This window comes from Pagrus major, chromosome 1, assembly GCF_040436345.1.
Source record: "Pagrus major chromosome 1, Pma_NU_1.0".
In the NCBI taxonomy this organism is placed as follows: domain Eukaryota; kingdom Metazoa; phylum Chordata; class Actinopteri; order Spariformes; family Sparidae; genus Pagrus; species Pagrus major.
Window position 1 is genome coordinate 1,981,333 of NC_133215.1, and position 23,076 is coordinate 2,004,408.

The 23,076-nt window shown below is 40.7% G+C and overlaps 1 protein-coding gene across 1 annotated transcript in view; it reads left to right on the forward strand.

The window, feature by feature from the left end:
- The window catches only part of LOC141014865 (protein NLRC3-like), a 34,191-nt gene extending 16,405 nt beyond the window's left edge, over window positions 1-17,786 (forward strand). The window contains exons 6-13 of the mRNA XM_073488837.1: window positions 106-159; window positions 5,661-5,750; window positions 11,463-13,359; window positions 13,750-13,923; window positions 15,020-15,160; window positions 15,724-15,756; window positions 16,340-16,386; window positions 16,621-17,786. Coding sequence (XP_073344938.1) covers window positions 106-159; window positions 5,661-5,750; window positions 11,463-13,359; window positions 13,750-13,923; window positions 15,020-15,160; window positions 15,724-15,756; window positions 16,340-16,386; window positions 16,621-17,201 — 3,017 coding nt within the window. The 3' untranslated portion in view covers window positions 17,202-17,786. The remainder of the gene's footprint in view (window positions 1-105; window positions 160-5,660; window positions 5,751-11,462; window positions 13,360-13,749; window positions 13,924-15,019; window positions 15,161-15,723; window positions 15,757-16,339; window positions 16,387-16,620) is intronic.
- Window positions 17,787-23,076: the final 5,290 nt, after the last annotated feature.

Genomic DNA, 23,076 nt, shown 5'->3' on the forward strand with positions numbered 1-23,076 from the left:
CAAGTTAAAGCCTTTTATACTTGATTTTTGTGCTTTAAATGTAACCACCAAAATGCCTTTAAATATTTAGCATTTTTCAAAAGATGTTGTATGTTTCTGTTTCAGTCCAACCTCCCAACAGAACAGATGAGACCACTGATGTTTCTACCAAAACCAAAGGTACTCGACTGTTTACACACATAAAAACATACAACATACCTGTTTATTAAACAGGTATGTCACAGCCAAATGATAAAAAAGTTCACCATACTTCTACTATTAAAACATGACTAGATTCAGATATTATGAACACACAGTATATTATGGAGACGACACACTTAAAGCTGAACTAGGCTGTATCATGGCTCATGGTGCTCAAAGCGCCAAACAAAGTTAATTTGCCAACCGACCCGTCACGCAGAAGCTTGTCTCTGCTCTTGGACAATAGGCTCGTGTTTGTGACATCACAGAATGTAAACAATAATGGCATTGACCACGCTGAGATTTAATGATAGCTAGCTTAGTTAGCTTACTTAGCTTAAACCACGAGTAGATGCACAGACGCACATAGTTCTTACATGAAACTGCTCACAACAAAGTCTGGATTATTTTGAGTAACTGGGTCATGATTTCTGGAAAGACAGCAGACATCTCTGATGCCAATATGTCGGCAACTCACACTAAAACAATCTAGACGTATAACAAACATGACGGGTCAGAGGAATAAATATTAGTTTTGATTCGGGGTTAACTGTCCCTTTAAGTCTTAAGTTAAATCTGTTTGAGTTTGAAAGTTTAGCACACATCTGCACACATATATACAGATGTTTCTCCTTTCATACGACCTGTTTGCTGCTGCGTTACCACGGTGAAGCCGCAGCGGTAAAAGGGGGAGCTGCTCTTGATAACTGTCGCCGCTACATGGCAGCAGAGTGTGTGAATCCTGATGACAGTGTTGGGATTGATTGTAGGGCAGGTGTGGTTATTAAAAATTAATAATTATTGATAGTAATTGTTAAAATTAAATTGATCAAAATTAAATAAAAAATAATAATCAAATCATTAAAACAGGGCACCGCCCTGGAATCAGGGACCAATAACCAGACCAAAAACAGTCTCAAAGAAGGGAAGGAAATGAATCCGAGCACTGACCATCACAACCAGCAATTGTCACAAAACATATGCACAAAATAATCACAGAAAACTGCTCTGTACAATATAACATAATTTATTGATGTAAGCAAATTGATCAAATCAATAATACTTCAATCAACAGAAATCTATCATTCAACTACAGCAGCTAAACTATGAAACTAAAACACTGAGACGAACTCAAGCACAAATAACAAACAAGCATGCGGTGTGTGTGTGTGTCAGTGTTCTGTTGAAAAGACTACACTACATACTACAACTGTGTTTTACAGCTTAAAACTAACAGCAAATAGGACTTCCGGTGACGTCATGCAGAAGGCAGCAGCCTAAAAGTTGAGCTCCGTCCGTCTGAATGTTTAATATCCTAACAAACTACCAAACACTCTGCGAAACAATGTAAATTTACAATGGCAACTTCCTCCAGAGGCAAGGGTTCACATAAACAGGAGAGCTCAAAAGAGAAGAACAAAAATTTGAAACAAAACCAATCTAGGCTAACGACATGGCTAGTGCTGCTAGCATCCACCACGCAGAATCCAAAACTAGCCGAGCTGAAGAAGCTAAGGGCAGAAAATCGAGAGGGACATAACCAGACCAAAGTATCGCTAACGAAGTTGGAATCATCAATGGCTGAGCTAAAATCTGAAATGACAAAACTAGAGAAAAGAACCAAGGAGGCAGTGGATGGTAGAGCGTAGATGTCATGGTTTTGGGGACTGTGGGGGGTACTACAATAACACTGCTTAATCTATATGCCCCAAGCGAAGATTGTATAGATTTTTTCAAAAACATAGCAACTTTCCTAGCAGATAAAGCAGAGGGAATTAGTTTTATAGGAGGGGACTTCAACTGTTTTCTGAGACAAAGTATGGATAGGCTCCCAGCAGAAGTAGGTCCACTGTCAATGAGGCAATGATGTGCGAATTGGGTTTGGTAGATGTCTGGCGCCACTTACATCCCAGGGAGAAGGATTTTACTTTTATGTCACAGGTGCATGGCAGTTACTCTAGACTGGATATGTTCCTGATATCAGGAACAGATCTCTATAGGACCAGTGACTGTAATATAGAACCAATCACCATATCAGATAATGCCCCGGTCACTTTAAAGATAAGGAAAGGACCATGTAAACAATTTAAATACTGGAGACTTAATGTCTCACTGTTAAATGATGAAAAAATTCAACAAGAAATACAGAAGGATTTAATAAATTACTTTGCATCAAATGATAATGGCACTGTCTCTCCCTCCATCCTATGGGAGGGGGCTAAGGTGGTGATGAGGGGTAACATTATTGCCATTTCTTCGAGATTAAAGAAGCAAAGGCTAGCTCAACAAGTTAAATTAGAGAAAGAAATTAAGAGGCTAGAGACAGAGCATCAACAATCAAAGGTAATATTGGGATTATTAAAAGAAACTAGACAAAAACTAGATGACTTGTTAACCTATAAAACAGAGGGGGTATTGCGATTCATGAATAGGAAATACTATCAAATGGGGAACAGAGCAAGCCGCCTGCTGTCTTTCCAGCTGCGGAAAGCTCAATCCAACAGGATAATAAATAAGAAAAAAGCCCAGATAAGATCAGTTCAGTTCAGTTCTGAACTGAACTGAACTCAGAACTTCAGTTCTGAACTGAACTGAACCCAGATAAGATGCTAACACAACCAAATGATATAACAGAGGCATTTGCTACTTATTATAAAAAGCTATATGAGGCGGAAGAAGATCCCCACAAAAGAGAAACGATTGAATTGTTCTTTAAGTCAATTAAATCGTCTAGATTAGAACCAGATGAGGCCAAAATGATGTTTTTGCCAATTACAGATGAATAAAATCAAAGAAAATATTTTAAAACTTTAAAATAACAAGTCTCCAGGTGTAGACGGCTTCCCTGGAGAATATAATAAACTGTTCTGAATGAATTAACACCAATTTTACGCAGAGTGTATAACTATGCTCTTACAGAAGGGGTCATGGTCAGAAGCTGTAATAAGTGTTATTCATTAAGAAAATAAAGACCCAACTCAATGCATGTCCTACTGCGCAATCAGCCTCCTATGTGTGGATCTTAAAATCTTGGCCTCAATTATAGCAAACAGAATACAAAAACATATGAATAAACTTGTGAAGCCAGATCAGACAGGTTTCATTATTAACCGGCAGGGGGTTGAATCTGAGCACTGAATCTGCAAGCAATTGCAGCTAAAAGAGACACCCTGTCAATGCTTCTCAGCTTAGGTGCTGAGAAAGCATTTGATAGGGTCGACTGGACCTTCCTTCAACAGACCCTCTGTCACATGGGCTTTAATGATACATTTGTAAAATGGATTAAGATATTTTATAAAAATCCCAGATCTAGTTAGAGTTAATGGGCACTGCTCCAACTTTTTCCCCCTGGGACGAGGTACGCGCCAGGGAGACTCTTTGTCATCCTCTTTATTTGCACTGAGCATTGAACCACTGGCTGAACTAATAAGAACGAATCCCCTCATACAGGGTATATCTGATGAGGGACAGGTTCAACACAAATTGGCACTATTTGCGGATGACATACTTTTATTCTTAGAAAACCCCATAGCATCTGTCCCTGCCCTCCTGGATAGTCTTAATGAATACAGTGCCGTGTCAGGATATAAGATCAATACAACCAAATCTGTAGACATGATGATAGCTGGTAACTGTCCTTCTCAACTAGATGACTTGGTCTCTTTCAGGAGACAGACTGATTAAAGAAATCAATAAGGACCTAAGCAGATGGGATGTGCTGCCCTTGTCACTTTTTGGCAGGATAGAGTCAGTAAAAATGAAAGTTTTACCAAGACTCCTTTTTCTATTTCAATCCCTTCCTATTCCAATACCACAATCCACATTTAAGTTGCTCGAAATACATATTTCAAAATTTATTTGGCTAAATAAGAGACCGAGAATTTGGTTGAAAATATTGATGGCAACTAAAGAGAAAGGAGGTCTGGGTCTACCCAATCTAAAACTGTCCTACTGGACTGCCCAGCTTCGAGCGGTGGTGGCTTGGATGATCAGAGATAGGGAGATTGGGTGGGTATCTATTGAACAGAACTCTCTACCAGGGACATCAATATCTAGTCTTCCATTTCTCAGTCAACAAACCCGGAAAGAAATTAAAGTAAATAATGTGTGGATCAAAAACACACTAGGTCTGGTCTTCAGTCGTCCAAAAGCACCTGAAGGGAACTGTGACCCTGTCGCAGGTCATGCCCATACTAATAAAGTTTATAGACGATGAGCTGAGAGTGGGCTGAAAATAATAGATCAACTATTTGATGGGATTGTAGTAAAATCATTCTAACAACTTCAAGACAAATTTACCTTACCCTCGAGCAATCTGTATAGATATCTACAAATAAGACATTACATCACAAATCAGGCAGACTGGGATAATATCAAAGTAAAACCAACTAAGTTTGAGGCTCATTTTGTATATATATCTGAACAACTTACATCAACCAGAAAACAAATATCCAATATTTGCAAAAAGTTACTGACGGACACATCAGATAACACACTACATATTAAAGGACAGTGGGAATTGGAGCTCAACATGATGATAGATGGCGACATGTGGGGACATGAGGGACTAGAGATGGAGATATTTTTTTTGGAAAGGCATCAATAGCGAATTGGAGAAAATCTTGGAATTGACATCCCACTGGACCCTCTACTGTTCATACTGGAAATATCACCAGAACACATGTATACCAAGGACCAGAAATACATATTGCATATATTGTTGATGATTGCGAGAACAATGATTACTATCAACTGGATGAAGCCCAACCCTCCTACAATAGCTCAATGGGTACACAAAGTTAGACATGTCCACACAATGGAAAATATGACTGCCCTCCTTCAGCTAAAGCTGCCAATATTTATAAGAAGATGGACTCTTGTGACTCTCTACCTTGATGCAAACCTAGCAGAGATGATGTCTGTTTTTCCCTGTGTTTTGTTTCTTTGTGTTTTTTAAAAAAAAAATGTTTGTTTTTTTTAATTATTATTATTTTTTACATGTATACAAGTTGTGTTAAAGAAAGCCCAACCTCAAGGTGATTTTGATTTTTCTTTTATCTGTCTAAATTGCCTGTAAATGTTTGTGAATGGCAATAAAGTAAAAAAAAACAGCAAATAAAAAAGACTTGGCGGTCCACAAACTCACAGTGAATGTAGCTTACACGCATACAACACACACTAACTTCTAGCACCTGCCCAGACACTAATTAAGTGTCTGGGCAATTAAATGTCTTCCTTAATCCAGCTCGCTTCCGCAGCGCGGATTAAAGGCGTTGCAGCATCCTGCGGTGGCTGTTCAAACAGCGGAGTCGACGTGGGCATTAAGAAAACAGGAAAACAACAGAGCTCTGCCTAATTTAAAATCTGGATGAACTCATTTTAAACCTAGTTTTACTGAACTCAGATTAGAGCTAATCTTAGATTAAATGAATCCTTGTTGGTGCAACCAGCCATAATCTCTCTCTTCACCTCTCTCTCAGTGTTAGTGAATGCTGGTGATGTTGGAGAGACTTCAGAGAACAGAGGACCTTCTTCCTCTCAGAGTGAAGGTAAAGCTGCTGTATTCTCTGGTATGTATGGAAGCCCTGAAAGACAAAGTTTAGTTTTTAGTTTGGAAAAGTTAAAAGTTAGTAAGACTGACTGCATTATAACTGAGTGAAAGCAGAGACAGAAGTACTTGATGAGCTTTTTTTGAAGCAGTATCAGAGTATCTGCAGCTCTGAAAGACATTGTATATGAAGCATTGATTCAGTTTCTTCAAAAAGACCCTAGAAGCTATTTAAAAGTCTTAAAATCCATCTACAAAGGTCTTGAATATTTTTTCCTTGGGTACCGTAGACTGTAACATCAGTTTTTAGATTATTTTGTATGTGGTTGTGAGCTGTCAGGAGGATTTAAAACTATAGTGGGACTGTTGTGACAGTGGATTGAGCTGCAGGAGGCAGTTAACCATCAGATCTGCATCAAACTCCGTCTCTACTGCAGCTACAGCAGCCAGGAAGTTCATCAGCTCAAAATAGTGATTGAAATTTACATTTCAGTCTGTGTCGTATTATAAAGGTGCAAAACATCACAAAAATGTCAGAGTAGGAAAAGTTGCTGAAACGATGACAAGAAAAAGTGAATTGAATTCAGTGAATTCAGTATATGATAACTTACATTCAGACTGTGACTTAAACTTAAGCCTCAAGGAAAGAGATTAAAAACATCAGATCTGTGTGTAGTGATGAGGAGACTGTAACCTTCCTCACATTAATACATCAAACACAAATATTATATCTTCATCATGTTTTCACATGGTTTTCTATCGTTTGCATGCTCCTCTTCTCCAGTGGTTTATTGGCACCATAGAGGAGAATTTGTGGCTAACTCCTAATATTCTTATAGAAGTATGGTGTCATAGTTGCAGGTGGTCATTTGTAATTTTCAAGTAGCTGCTCTTCTTAAGAGGGCGGGTCTTACGTAGTACATTTACATTTACATTTAGGAATGTAAGAATTAAAAAATAGAGACCATTTTCAAGCCCTCGCCTGAGCATAGTAGCTGCTATTTATCAAGGATACCTTAAGTACATAAGTGCTATGATTTAAGTGCTGAGGGTAAGAACATACAAGTGCATATACGTTTTTTTTTTTTAATTCCACTGATGTAGTGGTGCGAAGTGCTTGCTCTGGGGCGTGTAGTCTGACCAGTAGGTAGATGGGTGCAGTTCCGTTGACGGCCTTGAGGGCCAGTACGATAGTCTTGAATCGGATGTGGGCTGTTAGGGCAATTCTCCTTGTTGAGGTAGAGAGTTGCTAATTCTCTGAAGAATTTTAGACTCGGTGTGATGAATCAGATATCTTTATTACATGCAGCATGGAGAGAAGACCCGAAGTGTTCTCTGCAGTCTTCCAAATGTTTCCAACTTAAATACAGCAGAATAGGGGTTACATACTTTTACGACAGTTGGTAATTACTCAGGACAGTGTTTTATTAGGACAGTAAATGTCATCCTATCTACTTTCCTGTAAACACCTCAGGCAAAACAATTAACAACAACAACAACAACAGCAACAACAAAAAATTATTTAATTTGACATCAAAATTATGACTCTTCATTACAGTAAATAGAAAATACAACAACACACATTAAAACAAATCAATTAGTTCATCGGCATTGAACCCCCAAGATCTGTAATCATTTTGTCTGAACTAGTGCTGCTTTTTTTGTTGTATTCCTTGATCAACTGTGCTATTGTGGCTGTTCTGATTTCATCTTCTTTTTTGGGGTCACTTGACTCTGTGTAGTCGGCATGCCAATGCCACTTTTCTCCTCTCCCCCTCATTGATAACAGTCCATTGCCATCCTTCTGTGATGCATGGGTGTTATTGCAAAATATTCAGCTGCCTGAACAGACAGGTTATCAGGAAGTTTAGCATTTTCAACTATGGCAGAGTCAGGGTTAATGAGGGGTGTGTCAAATAATGCATCCTGTGGTGTTAACACAGTGTCAACCACTTCCAGACATGGATGTGGTTCTCCGTATTGAGCTGTAGGGAGCAAAGTTGATGGGTTAAAGCCAGTACAACATTTTAGGTGGAGATGAGACATTGTTAGTAGCACATTTGTTACATCAGCAATACTCATGCTATGATCAGGTGAGTAATTTTTCTGAGGGGTTAAAATAGTAGACAGCATGCAGAACATGAACAGTTAGAGGACACATAATTATATCAGCTATGGTCATAACTTCTTTGGTTGCTACAGCTCTTAGACAAACTTACTATAGTTGGCTCTGTGGTGGAAAGTCATTTTGATTAAAGACCTATTAGTCCCTGTTTGCCACCATGGGGCAAAGGTAGAGAGTTGCTAATTCTCTGAAGAATTTTAGACTTTCAATTTTGTAATCTTTAAGGGATTTCTAGGGTTTGGTTGGCCTAAACAAAAAAAAATGCATCAAGCTTGATTTAAGTCAGTAGATTTAAGTCAGTAGAGTTTGTCTCTGCCTCAAAAGTCAGTAAAAGTCAGTCATGGTCAAATGTTTTCACCCATGTGTGATGCCATACAAGGGTTGGGAGACCTCCACAAAATTAAGAATCCATTGACAACAATAGCCTGCTAGATCCAATAAGGCAACTGTTTGTTTTCCTCGTTCACAGTTTTGGGACATCCAAGATTGTCTGGATGTGGTCGGGACCCAATTCGCAACCCTGATTGTGTGAAATAAGTTGCAACTTTAGGACAGTTTTCTGCCAGAAAACAAAGTGGAGATGCTGTCTCCGTTTTGACAATGCCCCTGTATAGGAAAACACTACAAATTGTCAATATACTGAACAAGAGCACTACCACACAATGGCTGCAACAAGTTCTCAGCTCCACAGCAAACAGGAGACTGAACTGGAGAAGAAACCCAGTGGCATCTGCATCCAAGAATAAAGCTTACCATTGAAAGTGAAAGCAACCCAGAACTGTGAGTCAGGATGAACAGGAATGCTAAAATATGCACTTGCTAAATCTAAATAACTGAAAACCCACAGTCTGACAGAAATTTTGACATTAGTGTTACAACATCTGCTGGATGCTGAACAGCTTCATTTATTACCCTAATGTGTTTTACTGGTCTTCATCCCCCTTTTGGTTTCTTTAGAGGCAAGATGGGGGAGTTACATGGTGAATTAGTGATTCAACAATGGCACCTTGATTTATAAAAGACTGAATGACAGTAGGAATGACTTTAACAGCTTAAGGGCTCAGTGGATTTTGGTCTTTTACCTGGTCTAAAAGTTGATTTTGACTGAATTCAAAACTATTTATTTTCTTACAGGCTGCAACAGGAAGCCAGTGGAGGGGTGTCACATGGGAGAATTTGGGTTGATTGAAAATGAGGCGCGCTGCAGCGTTCTGATATGCTGCAAGGGTTTAGTTGCAGAGGTTGGGAGTCCAGCCAAGAGCGAGTTGCAGTAGTCCAGGCAGGAGATAACCAGCGAATGGACCAGGAGTTGCATTGAGTCCTTTGTGAGGAAAGACAGGATCCTGCGGATATTGTAGAGGGAAAATCTGCAGGATCGGGCCACTGCAGTGATGTTGGGGATGTAGGATAGTCTGTCATCGAGGATTACGCCCAGGTTCCTCGCAGTCGATGAAGGCGATACTGTGATATCCTCGACAGTGACTGACAGGTCAATGCGACGGCATTCTTTCCCCTGGATGAAGAGGAGTTCAGTTTTATGAAGGTTGAGCTTGAGGTGACTGCAGTTGTCTAAGTGGAGATGTCTGCCAGACAGTCAGAGATGCGCATTGCAACGTGGGTGTCAGAGAATGGGGGAAAAGAGAGGAACAATTGGATGTCGTCTGTATAACAGTGGTAAGAGAATCCATGTGATGTGATTGCAGAGCTTAGTGATCTAGTATATAGTGAAAACAGAAGTGGTCCTAGTACTGAGCCTTGAGGGACACCAGTTTCTGGAAAGCAGGGTTCGAACAAGGAGCCATTCCACATGACCTGAAAGGTGCGATTTGCCAAGTTCGGCCAGAATGGAGAGGAGGATTTGGTGGTTGACTGTGTCAAAAGCAGCAGATAGGTCAAGGAGAATGAGGACAGATGAGTGGGACAAGGCTGTGGCGGCACGGAGGCATTCAGTCACTGTAAGAGGGCCGTCTCAGTGGAGTGTCCTGAAGCCTGACTGATTGGGGTCAAGGAGGTTGTTTTGTGAAAGACAGGAGGACAGTCGGATTTTAGAGAGGAACGAGAGAAGAGATACAGGTCTGAAGTTTCAGATGTCAGCTGAGTCCAGGGTGGGTTTAGGAGTGGCTTTACTGTAGCTGCTGGAATATGGCCTAAAGTGAGGGAGGAGTTGATCAGGGTGGGGAGGAAAGGCAAGATGTTGTGCGAGATGTTTTGGAGAAGAGAGGAGGGAATTGGGTCAAGGGAATAGGTAGTGGCATGGTTAGATGTAACTAGTGTGTGAACATCTTCAGAGGAGAGAGGGCTGAAGCAAGTAAGGCTGTCATAGGTGAGGGTTGGGGAGATGCTTTCTGGATCGGCAGAGGAGTAAATGAGGAGCTGATGTCTTTTACTTTCTTCGTAAAGTAAGTTGCAAAGTCATCAGCAGTGAGGGAGGAAGGAGGGGGAGGGGTAGGAGCAGTGAGGAGGGAAGAGAACATGGAGAATAGTTTCCTGGGGTTGGAGGCGGAGGAGTTGATCTTTGACAGGTAGAAGGCAGATTTGGCTGCTGATACAGTTGAGGTGAAGTCAGAGAGGTCATCAGCATGGGTGGGGTGGGGGGGGATCATGCTAGTCGGGAGGTGAGGGGACAGAGAGCGTTTAAAGAGGAGGAGAGGGAGGATAACAATGGAGGAGGCTTCCTCAGTGGACATTAGAGAGAATTGTTGAACAGTTGAGGAGAGAGTGGAGGGAGAGAGGGATTTCAGGTTGCAGTGGGTGGTGACCGTGTGAGGTGTAGGGGCAAGGGAGGTGGTGGACTTCAAGGGAAGAGAGAAAGTGACAAAGTGGCGGTCGGACACAGTGAGCGGGGTAACAGAGATTGCTGAGGTACTAAAGGACTTCGTGAAGAGGTTGTTTCCCGGCCCGGTGGGTGGGTGGAGAGAGGGAGAGTGTGAGGTCAAATGTGGAGAAGAAGTCAATGAATTCAGATGAGTGCAGCTTCTCTGGGTGGATGTTGAAGTCACCCAGGATGAGTGGTGTGCCATCATCAGGGGAGCAGCAAAGGAGGGTGTCCATCTCATCAAAGAAGTCACAGAGAGGACTGTGAGGGCACCACAATGTTGAACTTGAAAGGAAGGGTGACAGAGACAGCATGAAATTTGGGCGGCAATAGCTCAGTCCGTAGGGACTTGGCTTAGGGACGCGAAGGTGGCCGGTTCGGACCAAAGTCCCACTCGGACCAAAAGAAAGTATGATGTGGACTAGTAGTGGAGAATGCTAGTTCACATTCTGGCCATTGCCGAGGTGCCCTTGAGCAAGGTACCGACCCCTACCACTGCTCGTTGGGTGCCGTGCATGTGGCAGCCCCTTCACCAGGCTCAGTTGTAATTAAATGAAAAAAATGTACCAGTACTACCGGTCTCTATTGGGGTGGTTTAAATGATATTGGCATTTAAACATCATCAAGTGATTCTCCAAAACGAGAGGAAGTGAAAGAAATTAAGAGTATGCACTTCTGGGCCTACAAGACCTTACTGTAATTCAATTACAAATATACTGCTAGAATAGTTTTTGAAGACATCTTGCTTCAAAATCCTGCATTTCAGTTGTTTTTTCTTTCTATTTGTCACTCAGATGAGATTGTTCCAGTACCAAAGCCACAACCCATCTCATGTTACCAAAAAATGCTTCAGTCAAACCTCGAGGATAGATTTAATTGTGCACAAGAGGGGTGGGCACGGAGGAAGGAACCTCTGGTTGATATCTACACAGAGCTGTACGTCACAGCTGGGGGTGACGTAAACCTCAACAAAGAGCATGAGGTCAATCAGATTGACATGAAACCAACAACAGAGAAATCAATTCAACCCTGTGACATGTTCAAACCCCCCTCTGGAAAAGAAAGATCCATAAGCACAGTGCTGACCACTGGAATTGCAGGAATTGGCAAAACATTTCTTGTCCAGAAGTTTGTGTTGGACTGGACTAACAAAGAAAACAATCAAGATGTGCATCTCATATTCCCCTTTACCTTCCGCCAGCTGAACTTATGGAAGGATGAAAAGTTAAGTCTGACCGAGCTGATCCATAAATGTATCAGAGAGACCAAAGACATCAAGAAAGAGGCTCTAGATCACATCTTTACAACTCTGCAGTCATCAGGAAACAACAACTATGACAAAAGTGAATTCAAACTTGTGTTTGTTTTGGATGGACTGGATGAGAGCCGCCTTCAACTGAACTGTTCGACCAATAAAAACAAAGAAACAGACTTTAATGTTATGCAGTCCACCTCAGTGGATGTGCTGATGTCAAACCTCATCAAGAGAAATCTGCTTCCCTCTGCTCGCCTCTGGATAACCACACGACCTGCAGCAGCCAATCAGATTCATTCTGATTTTGTTGACGTGGTGACAGAAGTCAGAGGGTTCACTGACCCACAGAAGGAGGAGTACTTCAGGAAGAGATTCAGAGATGAGGAGCAGGCCAGCAGAATCATCTCCCACATCAAGACATCACGAAGCCTCCACATCATGTGCCACATCCCAGTCTTCTGCTGGATCACTGCTACAGTTCTGGAGGATGTGTTGAAGACCAGAGAGGGAGGAGAGTTGCCCAAGAACCTGACTGAGATGTACATCCACTTCCTGGTGGTTCAGTCCAAAGTGAAGAAGGACAAGTATGATGGAGGACCTGAGACAGATGGACACTGGACTCCAGAGAGCAGGAAGATGATCGAGTCTCTGGGAAAACTGGCTTTTGAGCAGCTGCATAAAGGAAACCTGATCTTCTATGAATCAGACCTGACAGAGTGTGGCATCGATATCAGAGCAGCCTCAGTGTACTCAGGAGTGTTCACACAGATCTTTAAAGAGGAGAGAGGACTGCACCAGGACAAGGTGTTCTGCTTCGTCCATCTGAGTGTTCAGGAGTTTCTGGCTGCTCTTCATGTCCAGCTGACGTTCATCAACTCTGGAGTCAATCTGCTGGCAGAAGGAAAACAAACCTCCTGGTGGTGGTGGTGGTGGTGGTGGTGGTGGTGGGTGTTTCCATTCAGAGACGAATCTGAACCAACACATCTCTACCAGAGTGCTGTGGACGAGGCCATACAGAGTCCAAATGGTCACCTGGACTTGTTCCTCCGCTTCCTCCTTGGTCTTTCACTGGAGACCAATCAGACTCTCCTACGAGGTCTGGTGACACACACAGGAAGTATCTCAGAGACCAATCAGGAAACAGTGAAGTACATCAAGGAGAAGATCAATGAGAATCTGTCTCCAGAGAGAAGCATCAATCTGTTCCACTGTCTGAATGAACTGAATGATGGTTCTCTAGTGGAGGAGATCCAACAGTACCTGAGATCAGGAAGTCTCTCCACAGGTGAACTGTCTCCTGCTCAGTGGTCAGCTCTGGGCTTCATCTTACTGTCATCAAAAGAAGATCTGGACGTGTTTGACCTGAAGAAATACTGTGCTTCAGAGGAGGCTCTTCTGAGGCTGCTGCCAGTGGTCAAAGCCTCCAACAAAGCTCTGTAGGTGAACAGATACTGTATCATACATGTAGGGTTTTTCTCCACTCATGAATCTCCAAATATCAAATATCAATCAAATAAGAGTCCAAAGATTTAGTCATCAGATTGATCAGTTGATCAGTTGAAAAACATGCATATTGTTCCTTTAGTTTGATTGTACCGCTACAGATTAATACATCCATGAAATAGAAGAAAACTGTCTCTTTGTAGTTCATGTCAGGATAAATCCCAGAGATATGAGTATAATTGAGGACATTTTATTAATTGTTGACAGATCCCAGTAATATACTTGAGACTTTAAAGACCCAGTCCATAGAAATGTGATGTGTTTTATATTGTATGAGACAGAAACAGTATCAGTGTTTGTCTTTGTCACTAACTCTCCTTCAGGCTGAGTGGCTGTAATCTGTCAGAGAGAAGCTGTAAAGCTCTATCCTCAGTTCTCAGCTCCCAGTCCTCTAGTCTGAGAGAGCTGGACCTGAGTGACAACGACCTGCAGGATTCAGGAGTGAAGCAGCTGTCTGTTGGACTGAGGAGTCCACACTGTAAACTGGAGACTCTCAGGTCAGGATTCAGCTTCTGTTTAAGAGAGAACACTTTAAATGTTACTGGATATACAAGTTTAAATCTATTTAAAATACAACATCCAAAATCTGTAGCAGGGCTCCAGACTAACTTCTTCCACTTGTAGCTCTGGTGCTCCTGACTGAATTTTAGGAGAACAAGAACAAAATTCACAAGCAAGTACTCATTCTCATTACACACTCATACTCGCACTAACCAGAAATTATAAAATGACGAATATTTTAAATGTGTTTAAATAATGTTAAGTCTTGTGATTCTGACTCTATCACACAAAATCATTAAGGTTGGGTTTCATCATCAGTCGGAGTCTTGTCTTTCTTCAAGCTGCACAGTCACATTTTTTGTGTTGTTGGTTAGTTTAGTCGCACTGTCTCTTTTGATGGTAGCAGTCTAGAGCCACATTGCTTGTCGTTTTTATTAAAAAACACACCAGTTCTTCAGACTGTTGACACGGTTTTCAGCTCTAAGTGCTGTATCGTAGGAAACTGGACTTGTTTCAGTTTCTTGAAGACATTTCACCTCTCATCCAATAGGCTTCTTCAGTTCTTACTAACTGGAGGGGAGTTGCAGGCTTTTAAACTCTGTGTGGGAATGACCTTACAGAGTCGTTAAGGACACGTGTGAGCTCTGAGTCTGAGAGTCGTTAGGGCCACTTGTGGGGCGTCTGGGGAGGGAACTCAGTACTGCATTGTAGGCGGGTGATAAGTAATGTCGTAGGCCACTTGTTTACATTGTTGTCCTCAAAGGAATGATTTTTCTCCGTCAGATGTAAGTGGACAGCACAGTCTTGACCTGAGGAGTTGGTCCTCCTGTGTTCTGCCATTCAAATGTGTGTAGGTTTTCTTTTCCTCAATGTTGAGGTTTTGTGTTTAACAACTTCCTGTGCTGCCTGAGTGATCAAATTTTAATGTGGGAATTCTGACAAGAGAAGAATAGATGAAAATTAATGAAATATAAATCTCTCTCTCTCTCTCTCTCTCTCTCTCTCTCTCTCTCTGTGTGTGTGTGTGTGTGTGTGTGTGTGTGTGTGTGTGTGTGTGTGTGTGTGTGTGTGTGTGTGTGTATGTGTGTCCAGGCTGTCAGGCTGTCTGATCACAGAGGAAGGCTGTACTTCTCTGGCCTCAGCTCTGAGATCCAACCCCTCCCATCTGAGAGAGCTGGACCTGAGCTACAATCATCCAGGAGACTCAGGAGTGAAGCTGCCGGACTGTTTCAGGTATGAACAGACAACAAGAGCTCTTGAGAATCTGTCTGGTCGACCTTTGTCTAAATTAATGTCTGTTCTGTGATTAAAATGAGAAAATTTAAAAGACAGTGTCATCTGAACAAACACTGATCATGAAAATCAAATCTAACAGTAAAACGAGGCAGTACTGATCAAATATGTATCAATATTCTGCTGCATTGACTGTTTCTCCCCTCAAGTTTCTTACTAGGCAGCCATGTTGAAAATGGATGCGGGGAGGACAGGGGCTCACAAGCACCGACATGCATGGCAGCAGTATTGGCTACTTAAACAATAACAAAGAAGCTCAGATCACAACACACATACAGAGCAGTGTCACTTCATTCTCTGTCCAGGACGCCATTAAGGAACTATATCTTCACATCGATATTAGCCGTTTGCTGCTATATTAATGTCAACATCTGGAATATTTGATCTTTAATACTTTAATGTAGGCTGTCCCACAAAGTCTTTATTTGTTGTGACCAGAAAATATTTCCACCTGAGAGCAGCTTTATCTGTAGACACAATTTCAACCAAATAATCAACAACAGACCTGATCCACACTTCTGCAGCCAGAGACTCAGGTGGATGACTGGACGTAGTTTAATTGAGCTGACCTTTAATTATTTAGTTGTTGTTTGTGAATATTTGATGTAAAGTCTGAGTGTGTGTATGAAGTGTGTTTTATAAATGCAGCTGTTTTGTCTTCATGGTGATCTGAGTGAAGCATTGTTTTAATAATATTAAAACAAGCTGACTGCAGTTAATAACTGATGTGTTGACAGCAGCCACTGACAGGATTTCACACTGAACAATGAAGAGAAAAACTCTTTCTGACGTTTCTACCTTTTCTTCTCATTAAAGGATTTTTAGGGAGTTTTTCTGATCTGAATTGAGGGTCTGAGTATAGTTAGTCTTCTGCTGATTTTATTACTATTTTATTGTCTTGATTTTTTTGGATGTTTTCTTTTTGTCTGAACTTTTTATTATAACTTATTATTATGTAGTTGTTGTTTATGAATATTTGATGTAAAGTTTGAGTGTATGTATGAAGTGTGTTTTATAAATGCAGCTGTTTTGTCTTCATGGTGATCTGAGTGAAGCTTTATGAAGATCATTGATGAGGAAGCTTCTGAAGGTTCATTCTGACTTTGTTTCTTCCTCCAGGGTGGAACATGGTGGAGAGCAGAGGCTGAAACCTGGTGTGAGGAAGTGTAAGTGTGTGTTCACTTTGACTGATGAAAACAAGGCAGCACATGTTAAAGTAGTTTAAATCTAAAGCTTGTGTATCTGCGTTCAACTGTCAGTTTGAAAGAAGATCCAAAAAGATGAGTCATTGTGAAGTTTTGATCTAATTAACAGTCAGTCTGTTAATAAAGCAACAAATAAACCATCAGCTGTGTTAGATGATAAACTGCTGCTGTATTGTGTCTTGTTCTCTCCATCAGATGTCTGGGAACTCACAGTGGACACAAACACAGTGAACACAGACCTCAAACTGTCTGACAACAACAGGAAGGTGACATATGTGAGAGAGAAGCAGCCATATCCCGATCATCCAGAGAGGCTTGAGTACTGGACTCAGCTGCTGTGTAGAAATGGTCTGACTGGTCGCTGTTACTGGGAGGTCGAGTGCAGAGGAAGGGTTCGTATATCAGTGAGTTACAGAGGAATCAGCAGGAGAGGAGACAGTGATGACTGTGTGTTTGGACAGAATAATCAGTCCTGGAGTCTGAGCTGCTCTGATGATGGTCGTTACTCTGTCCGTCACAATGACAGAATAACAGACCTCTCCTCCTCCTCCTCCTCCTCCTCCTCCTCCTTCTTCTCCTGGTCCTTGTCCTCCTCCTCCTCTGTCTCTAACAGAGTAGCAGTGTATGTGGACTGTCCTGCTGGCACTCTGTCCTTCTACAGAGTCTCCTCTGACTCACTGATCCACCTCCACACCTTCAACACCACATTCACTCAACCTCTTTATCCTGGGTTCAGATTATGGCCTGGTTCCTCAGTGTCTCTGTGTTCTCTGTAGGACACACACACACACACACACACACACACACACACACACACACACACACACACACACACAGACACACAGACACTCACACACACACACACACACACACACACACACACACACACACACACACACACACACTCTCTCTCTGTAAATCACAGTAACAGAAATGGGTTAGTTGTGTTGTCTCTTCTTGGTCAATGTGCTGCACATCAGTGGTTTTAAATCTCTTTAAATATGTTTTGAACGTTCAGATTTCAGTTTTCTGAACTTTGTGATCTGATTGTTTTCTCACAACAATCAGCCTGTATATACAATAAAATCAGGCTCCACACACACATGCATATAGATCATCATAATTATGATCTTTGTTCAGACAGCTTTTATTTAGTTGATTTGTGGTTCATCATTGAAGTTTCTCATTTGTCTTCTTTGAGTTATTATCTGTAAATATGTGTATATGAGTGGATAGAGCTGCTGCTACGTGCAGACGGACCTCCATTACAAAATCTCCCTGTAGAGTCGAAGAGCCAAAGACTTTCTGTCAACACTTCATTATCTCACATCATCTGTCAGAATAAACATTTGACTTTCTCATTCACGTGTCTCTCCTGATTGAAATAACATCTTTTCACATCAGTTTGGGATCTCAGGTTTAGCGGATCAAAACAGATTTGTTCAGTCTTTAGACAGAGACTACATCCACATAAAAGGACCATTAAACCTCTCTATGGCTGTAAATTATGGGGTGACCAACATTCCTCTTTAAGTTGTTTCGTCCTGCTCCTCTCCTTTCCTCACCACAAGTTTCTGAAATGGTCCCTTTCTATCTACTAATGTGTAAATATATTTATCTTGTGTTTCAGATCATCTAATCATTTTGATATCCATGAACCTCAGCTTTAAAATCTGCTGATTTACAGGATTCCACTTTGCTATCTGATGAGTTTTGGTAGTAACTTTTAACACAGTGATATAATGTCAGTATCACATGAGTGTATTTGATGTTAACCAGTATGGTTTACTTATGGTTTGATTTCTATTATCATTTATTATTTTAGATGTGCTCCTCTGTTCTATAATCCTTAGCTACAGATAAGAACATGTTTATTTGTTATATTTTGTTACTCTGTGTTATTTGATTAATTCATCTTACAAGCTCTTAGAGCCTCCATTGGTTCTTCGATATGTCACATTAATTGATGACAGGTTACAAATTGCCAGCGTGCATAATTCAAATATTATTTCGTCAAACCAATCAAATTACTCCCCTTTAAGAAGAGGCCAGTTCTCTTTCCAAACAAAGGAATTCATTAGTAATCAGGAAAAGAGCACCAAGGATCTTATTACTACCAAAACACACCCCTACACTATAAAACTTCACAACACATGCTGTCCTGCCCTCTTGTCTCTTACGGCTTACATCTTGCACCCCTGCTTGGCAATACAGACAACAGGCATAATCAGGTGTTGGCTTATGTTTTTAACCTTTTACTGAGAGCTGAAGAAATCCTCCTTTATTGTTAGTTAATTATTTGGCTGGAGAACACATGCTGTGTGTCTCCTCTGTGGCCTCAGATAGGCCTTGTCTTAACCTGCTCCGGCGCTTTCCAGGAAGTTCACCTCATCATCAGCTCATCCATCACCACAGAAAAGTAGGAAATAACCATCCTTATGTGTTCTGGCTGAGAGTTGATGCAGAGCAAATTCTTAAATAATGTTTGCTTTTATTTTTTTCTGTCAGCAATAGTTTAATACCTACATTTGCCATTCATTATCATTCTTCCACTCTTGTTATGTACATGTATGTATGTAATTTCAGTGGTCCTTATTCATCATCCATATCCCTTAGTTGCTCAATAAATATCTTGAATTAAGTAGTTGTATTTGTGTATTCCTTTATGACAGAGCCCTAGGTTAGATTAGGATTTGTCACCACTATATACGACAATAGCCATCAGAAACATCAACAGTTTAATTACTTTTCAAACAAAAACACTGAATAATACAGGGCACTAGACAAAGCCCACAGTAACATACAATTAACAGAAGTCACCTGCTTCAGGCTGTGTTTCACTGAAGGTAGGTGGCGTACTGGATGTGGTGCTGCTGCTGCTTGTTGCCTGACCTGCAGCTGTATTCAAACATACAATACATCCATGCTGTTACACCACTGCATTCAGTCTGTTGTGTCATTCTACTACATATAAAGTCAGGACTGTACAAATAAGCTTTATTTAATTCGACTAAGATGGCATTTAATTGGTAACAAGGTTGAACTGTAATATTCAGTAATAATAAAAATAATAACAACAATAAAATTAATAATAACACTGCAGTGTATCAGAGACCACAACTCATTTTTCTGAACTTGCATGCTTCAGAGAGTAGATGGCACATTAGAAGGCCCTTCTCCAGCAGCTGTCCTGAGTGCATCTGGACAGTTATAGAGTAGATCAGCCTGATCATTACTGTAAAGCAAAAACATGTAGCTGCAGTAGACAGAGAAGGACAAACAGCTGCTGCAGCCTGCATGGTCGGACGATCGGTCGTTAGGTCGATCGGTTGGTAAAAGAGGTTGCACTACAATTAGTTACACATGCCCAACAATATGAGTAATTATAATTAATTACTTTATACAACACAGTATTGTTTTTAATGATATAAAAGACGTCATATCTCTATATTGGGATTTATTTTCCTCCTCCTCTTTACTCCATTTTCTAAATTGCACACCTGAAGGCTCGCACCTTGAAATGTAAAAATAGAAACCTATAACCTGCCTCTCTCCTCTGACCTCAGATGCACCCCCCCACTTTCAGCTCAGTCAGTGCTCACGTGACACAACACCCCAATCTGCTGTGCCCCTCCAGCACGTGGTGCTACAAGCAACCGCCTATATGACCTATGTCAAGAGCCGGCCCCAGGTCAATGTTATCAGAATTTACAACTTTCACATATAATACTTATTCATTTGATGTGATTAATTTTCCTCCTAATTAATTAATCAATAGAGATGGTTCTATTACTGCTGCATGAAGCACTACATAATGGTGCCCCGTGTGAGGAGCACAATGTTAATGGTGCCCCGTGTAAGGCAGTGTACTGTTGGCAATCACTCATAAATGTGCAATATTAATTTCAGCATAATTTGGACATTGCTAAAATTTGAGATTCACATCTTGAACCTTTTAGCCAAAAGTCTTTTAACCACACTAGTCTACTACAGGAGTAGACGTTGATTTGCACTTAGAAACATTGCAGTGTGGCGAGAATTGATTTATCAATCAAATTTATAACCAATGTGATTAACCAAAGTGTTTTAGGTCATTAACTGCCACTTTTAGCCATTTGCTATTGCCGCTACCGATTCAAGTTGAAAGTGCTCAGTAGAAGTTGTAAGAATTATAAACTATTACAGCCATGCTGCCACAAACTGACAATTTTTATACGTAAACAAACAACTTCATGTTTTCATTTAATGCTGAATTTACAAGAAGGAACCAATGATTTAGATTTTTTTGTAAACTGCCTTTCACAAAGTTTATAAAATTTCTCTTAAGTCAACAATTCACAAAATGTAATGATTTTTTTAGGGAGTCTGGAGGCTTTCTCCACGGGAAGTAGCTGATATTCTTCCTTTGCTTTCCACTGTGAAGTCAAAATACAAGAATATGAGAAACAACACAATAATAAGATACAAAGATTATTTTTAAGAAATAGATTGATAGATAGACTGTCAGAAGTGCAGTCCATTTCTGATCCCCAAATCTACACTAATGTACCTGCACAAGTCTTATTATGTGACCTCAAGGTAACTATGAGTACCTCTGAGGGACAAAAAGGTAAGTATATGTTTCCAAGCAGTCAGAAGGACATATAGCCTCTGTGTTAAGGTACAATATCAGGGAACAGTGTGTTGAGCCAAATACAAACAAATGTTAAAATAAATGTGAAAGTAAAAATATGAATTTTACTCTGAGAAGGTTTGAAGCTTTTAAATGTTTCTTTGAACTTGTAGACAAAGGTTAAAATAAAAATAATCAAAGTTTTGTAAGTAGATTTTTATGGATATGAAAACTTGTAAAACCAAAGATTGAGTCATTGTTGTGTGTCAGGAGCTGAATCCTGAGTAAAGATTTACACTGAAACAAACCCTGGACCTGTTGTTCATGAGCTTTGTGCAAACTTCCCCGCGTTGCTGTGTACCGGGAGAGCCGAGCATCACTGGAAAGACCCGAGTAGTCCCGATGAAACGACAGACCAGCCCCGAAGGCAGCTAAGTACCTGTGGAGTGCTGCGCACATCCTCTTTGGTTGTGACATTGTTGAGCAGAGCTGGATCGTGGCTGTCCACGTTGTCGCCTTGTGTCTGTTGTGCGTGAGTACAAAGTAAGTTTGCATCGGTTGTTTGTTGTTTATGCTGTTTGCCTATGTATGTTGTGTGGATTCGGACCGGCCACCATGTTGTGAATTGTTTATGTGAAATATGTTGCGATGGGCTGGTTAATATGTTTGTCTTCATTCATATACATGTTCTAAACATATAAGACTGTTTGATTGAGAGTTTGGTGCTGTGGATGTGTTTTGCATCTGACTGTATTTACGTTTATTACAGTTGTGTGTTAGATTGTAATGATGCGGTCTGAGGCGCCCCCATGCGGCCATTAGAGAGTATTATTTGACCTCAGTTGTTATCTTCCTGCATTCAAGTATGTGTCTGTTTACTTTACAGTCATATTACTTTATTTGTATATCATACCAAAATATTATTGTTGTTTATTTTCACTTTTAAAGGAAACCACAACTCAACACATCCTGTACATGTTCATGTGTGGAAACAATAAAGAAGGATTATAACTGAACTCTCAGGAGTAGCTGCAGTTTTTCTGACAGAAAACTAAGACCAGACTGTGTACACCAGCATCCAGAATACAATATATTTCACAAGCTTCATTCTAGTACGAAGGAATCAGGAGGACGTTTGTTTTCATGTCTCGCCCTCCTGTGTCAGTGTCTCTGTCTCTAACTTTTACTTCCTGTCTTGGTGTGACACACATGATTTCTGCCTCCAGACAAAAAGGTAAATGTGTGTTTTTAATGTGACTTCTTCATGTGTGATTTGTGTCTTTTCTCCTGTAAAGACTCGTGTTATCAGACTGTTTGTGTCTTCATTAGTTTGACACAATCATCGCTGAAGACGAGGCTGCAGCTCGACGTTCAGCTCAGTCAGGAAACAAACAGCCGAGACATTTTAAATCTACAGCACTGCAGCTTCCTCTCAGTCTGACCTGTTGTTGCTTCTGAGTTACACTGAAGTTAAATGAGAAGAGATTTTAGATCCTCCAGCTGTGTCAGCAGCTTGTTTCTGTCTCTGTCTCTGTCTGTTTCTGTTTCTTTTGATTGGTAATATCTGCTTAAAGGAGCCGGTTGACATCCAACAAAATAAATAAAATAGAATAGAATAGGATAGAATATTCTTTATTGTCACTATACACATGTACATGAAATTGTATGTGGCATCCTCTTCAGGTCAATAGAAACAAATAGTGCAAAGTAAGAAAGGTAAACTATACCAAATAAAATATATAGTTAAATATACTCATATATACAGTAAAAAAATAATAAGAAAAACAGAATAAAAATATATAAATATATACTGTATACAGTAGACAGAGGTAGCAGCTTTGACAGTGTAATTGTGCAAAACAGTGGTGGTGCAAAATAGTGCAAGTGTGTCACCAGTTTCTGTGGGTGGGATTGTTCATTATGGGGGTGGATGGAGGTCACAGCTCTGGGGTAGAAGCTGTTTCTCAGTCTGTTGGTGGTGGATTTTATTTTCCTGAACCGTCTGCCTGAAGGCAGCGGTTCGAATAGGGAGTGTCTGG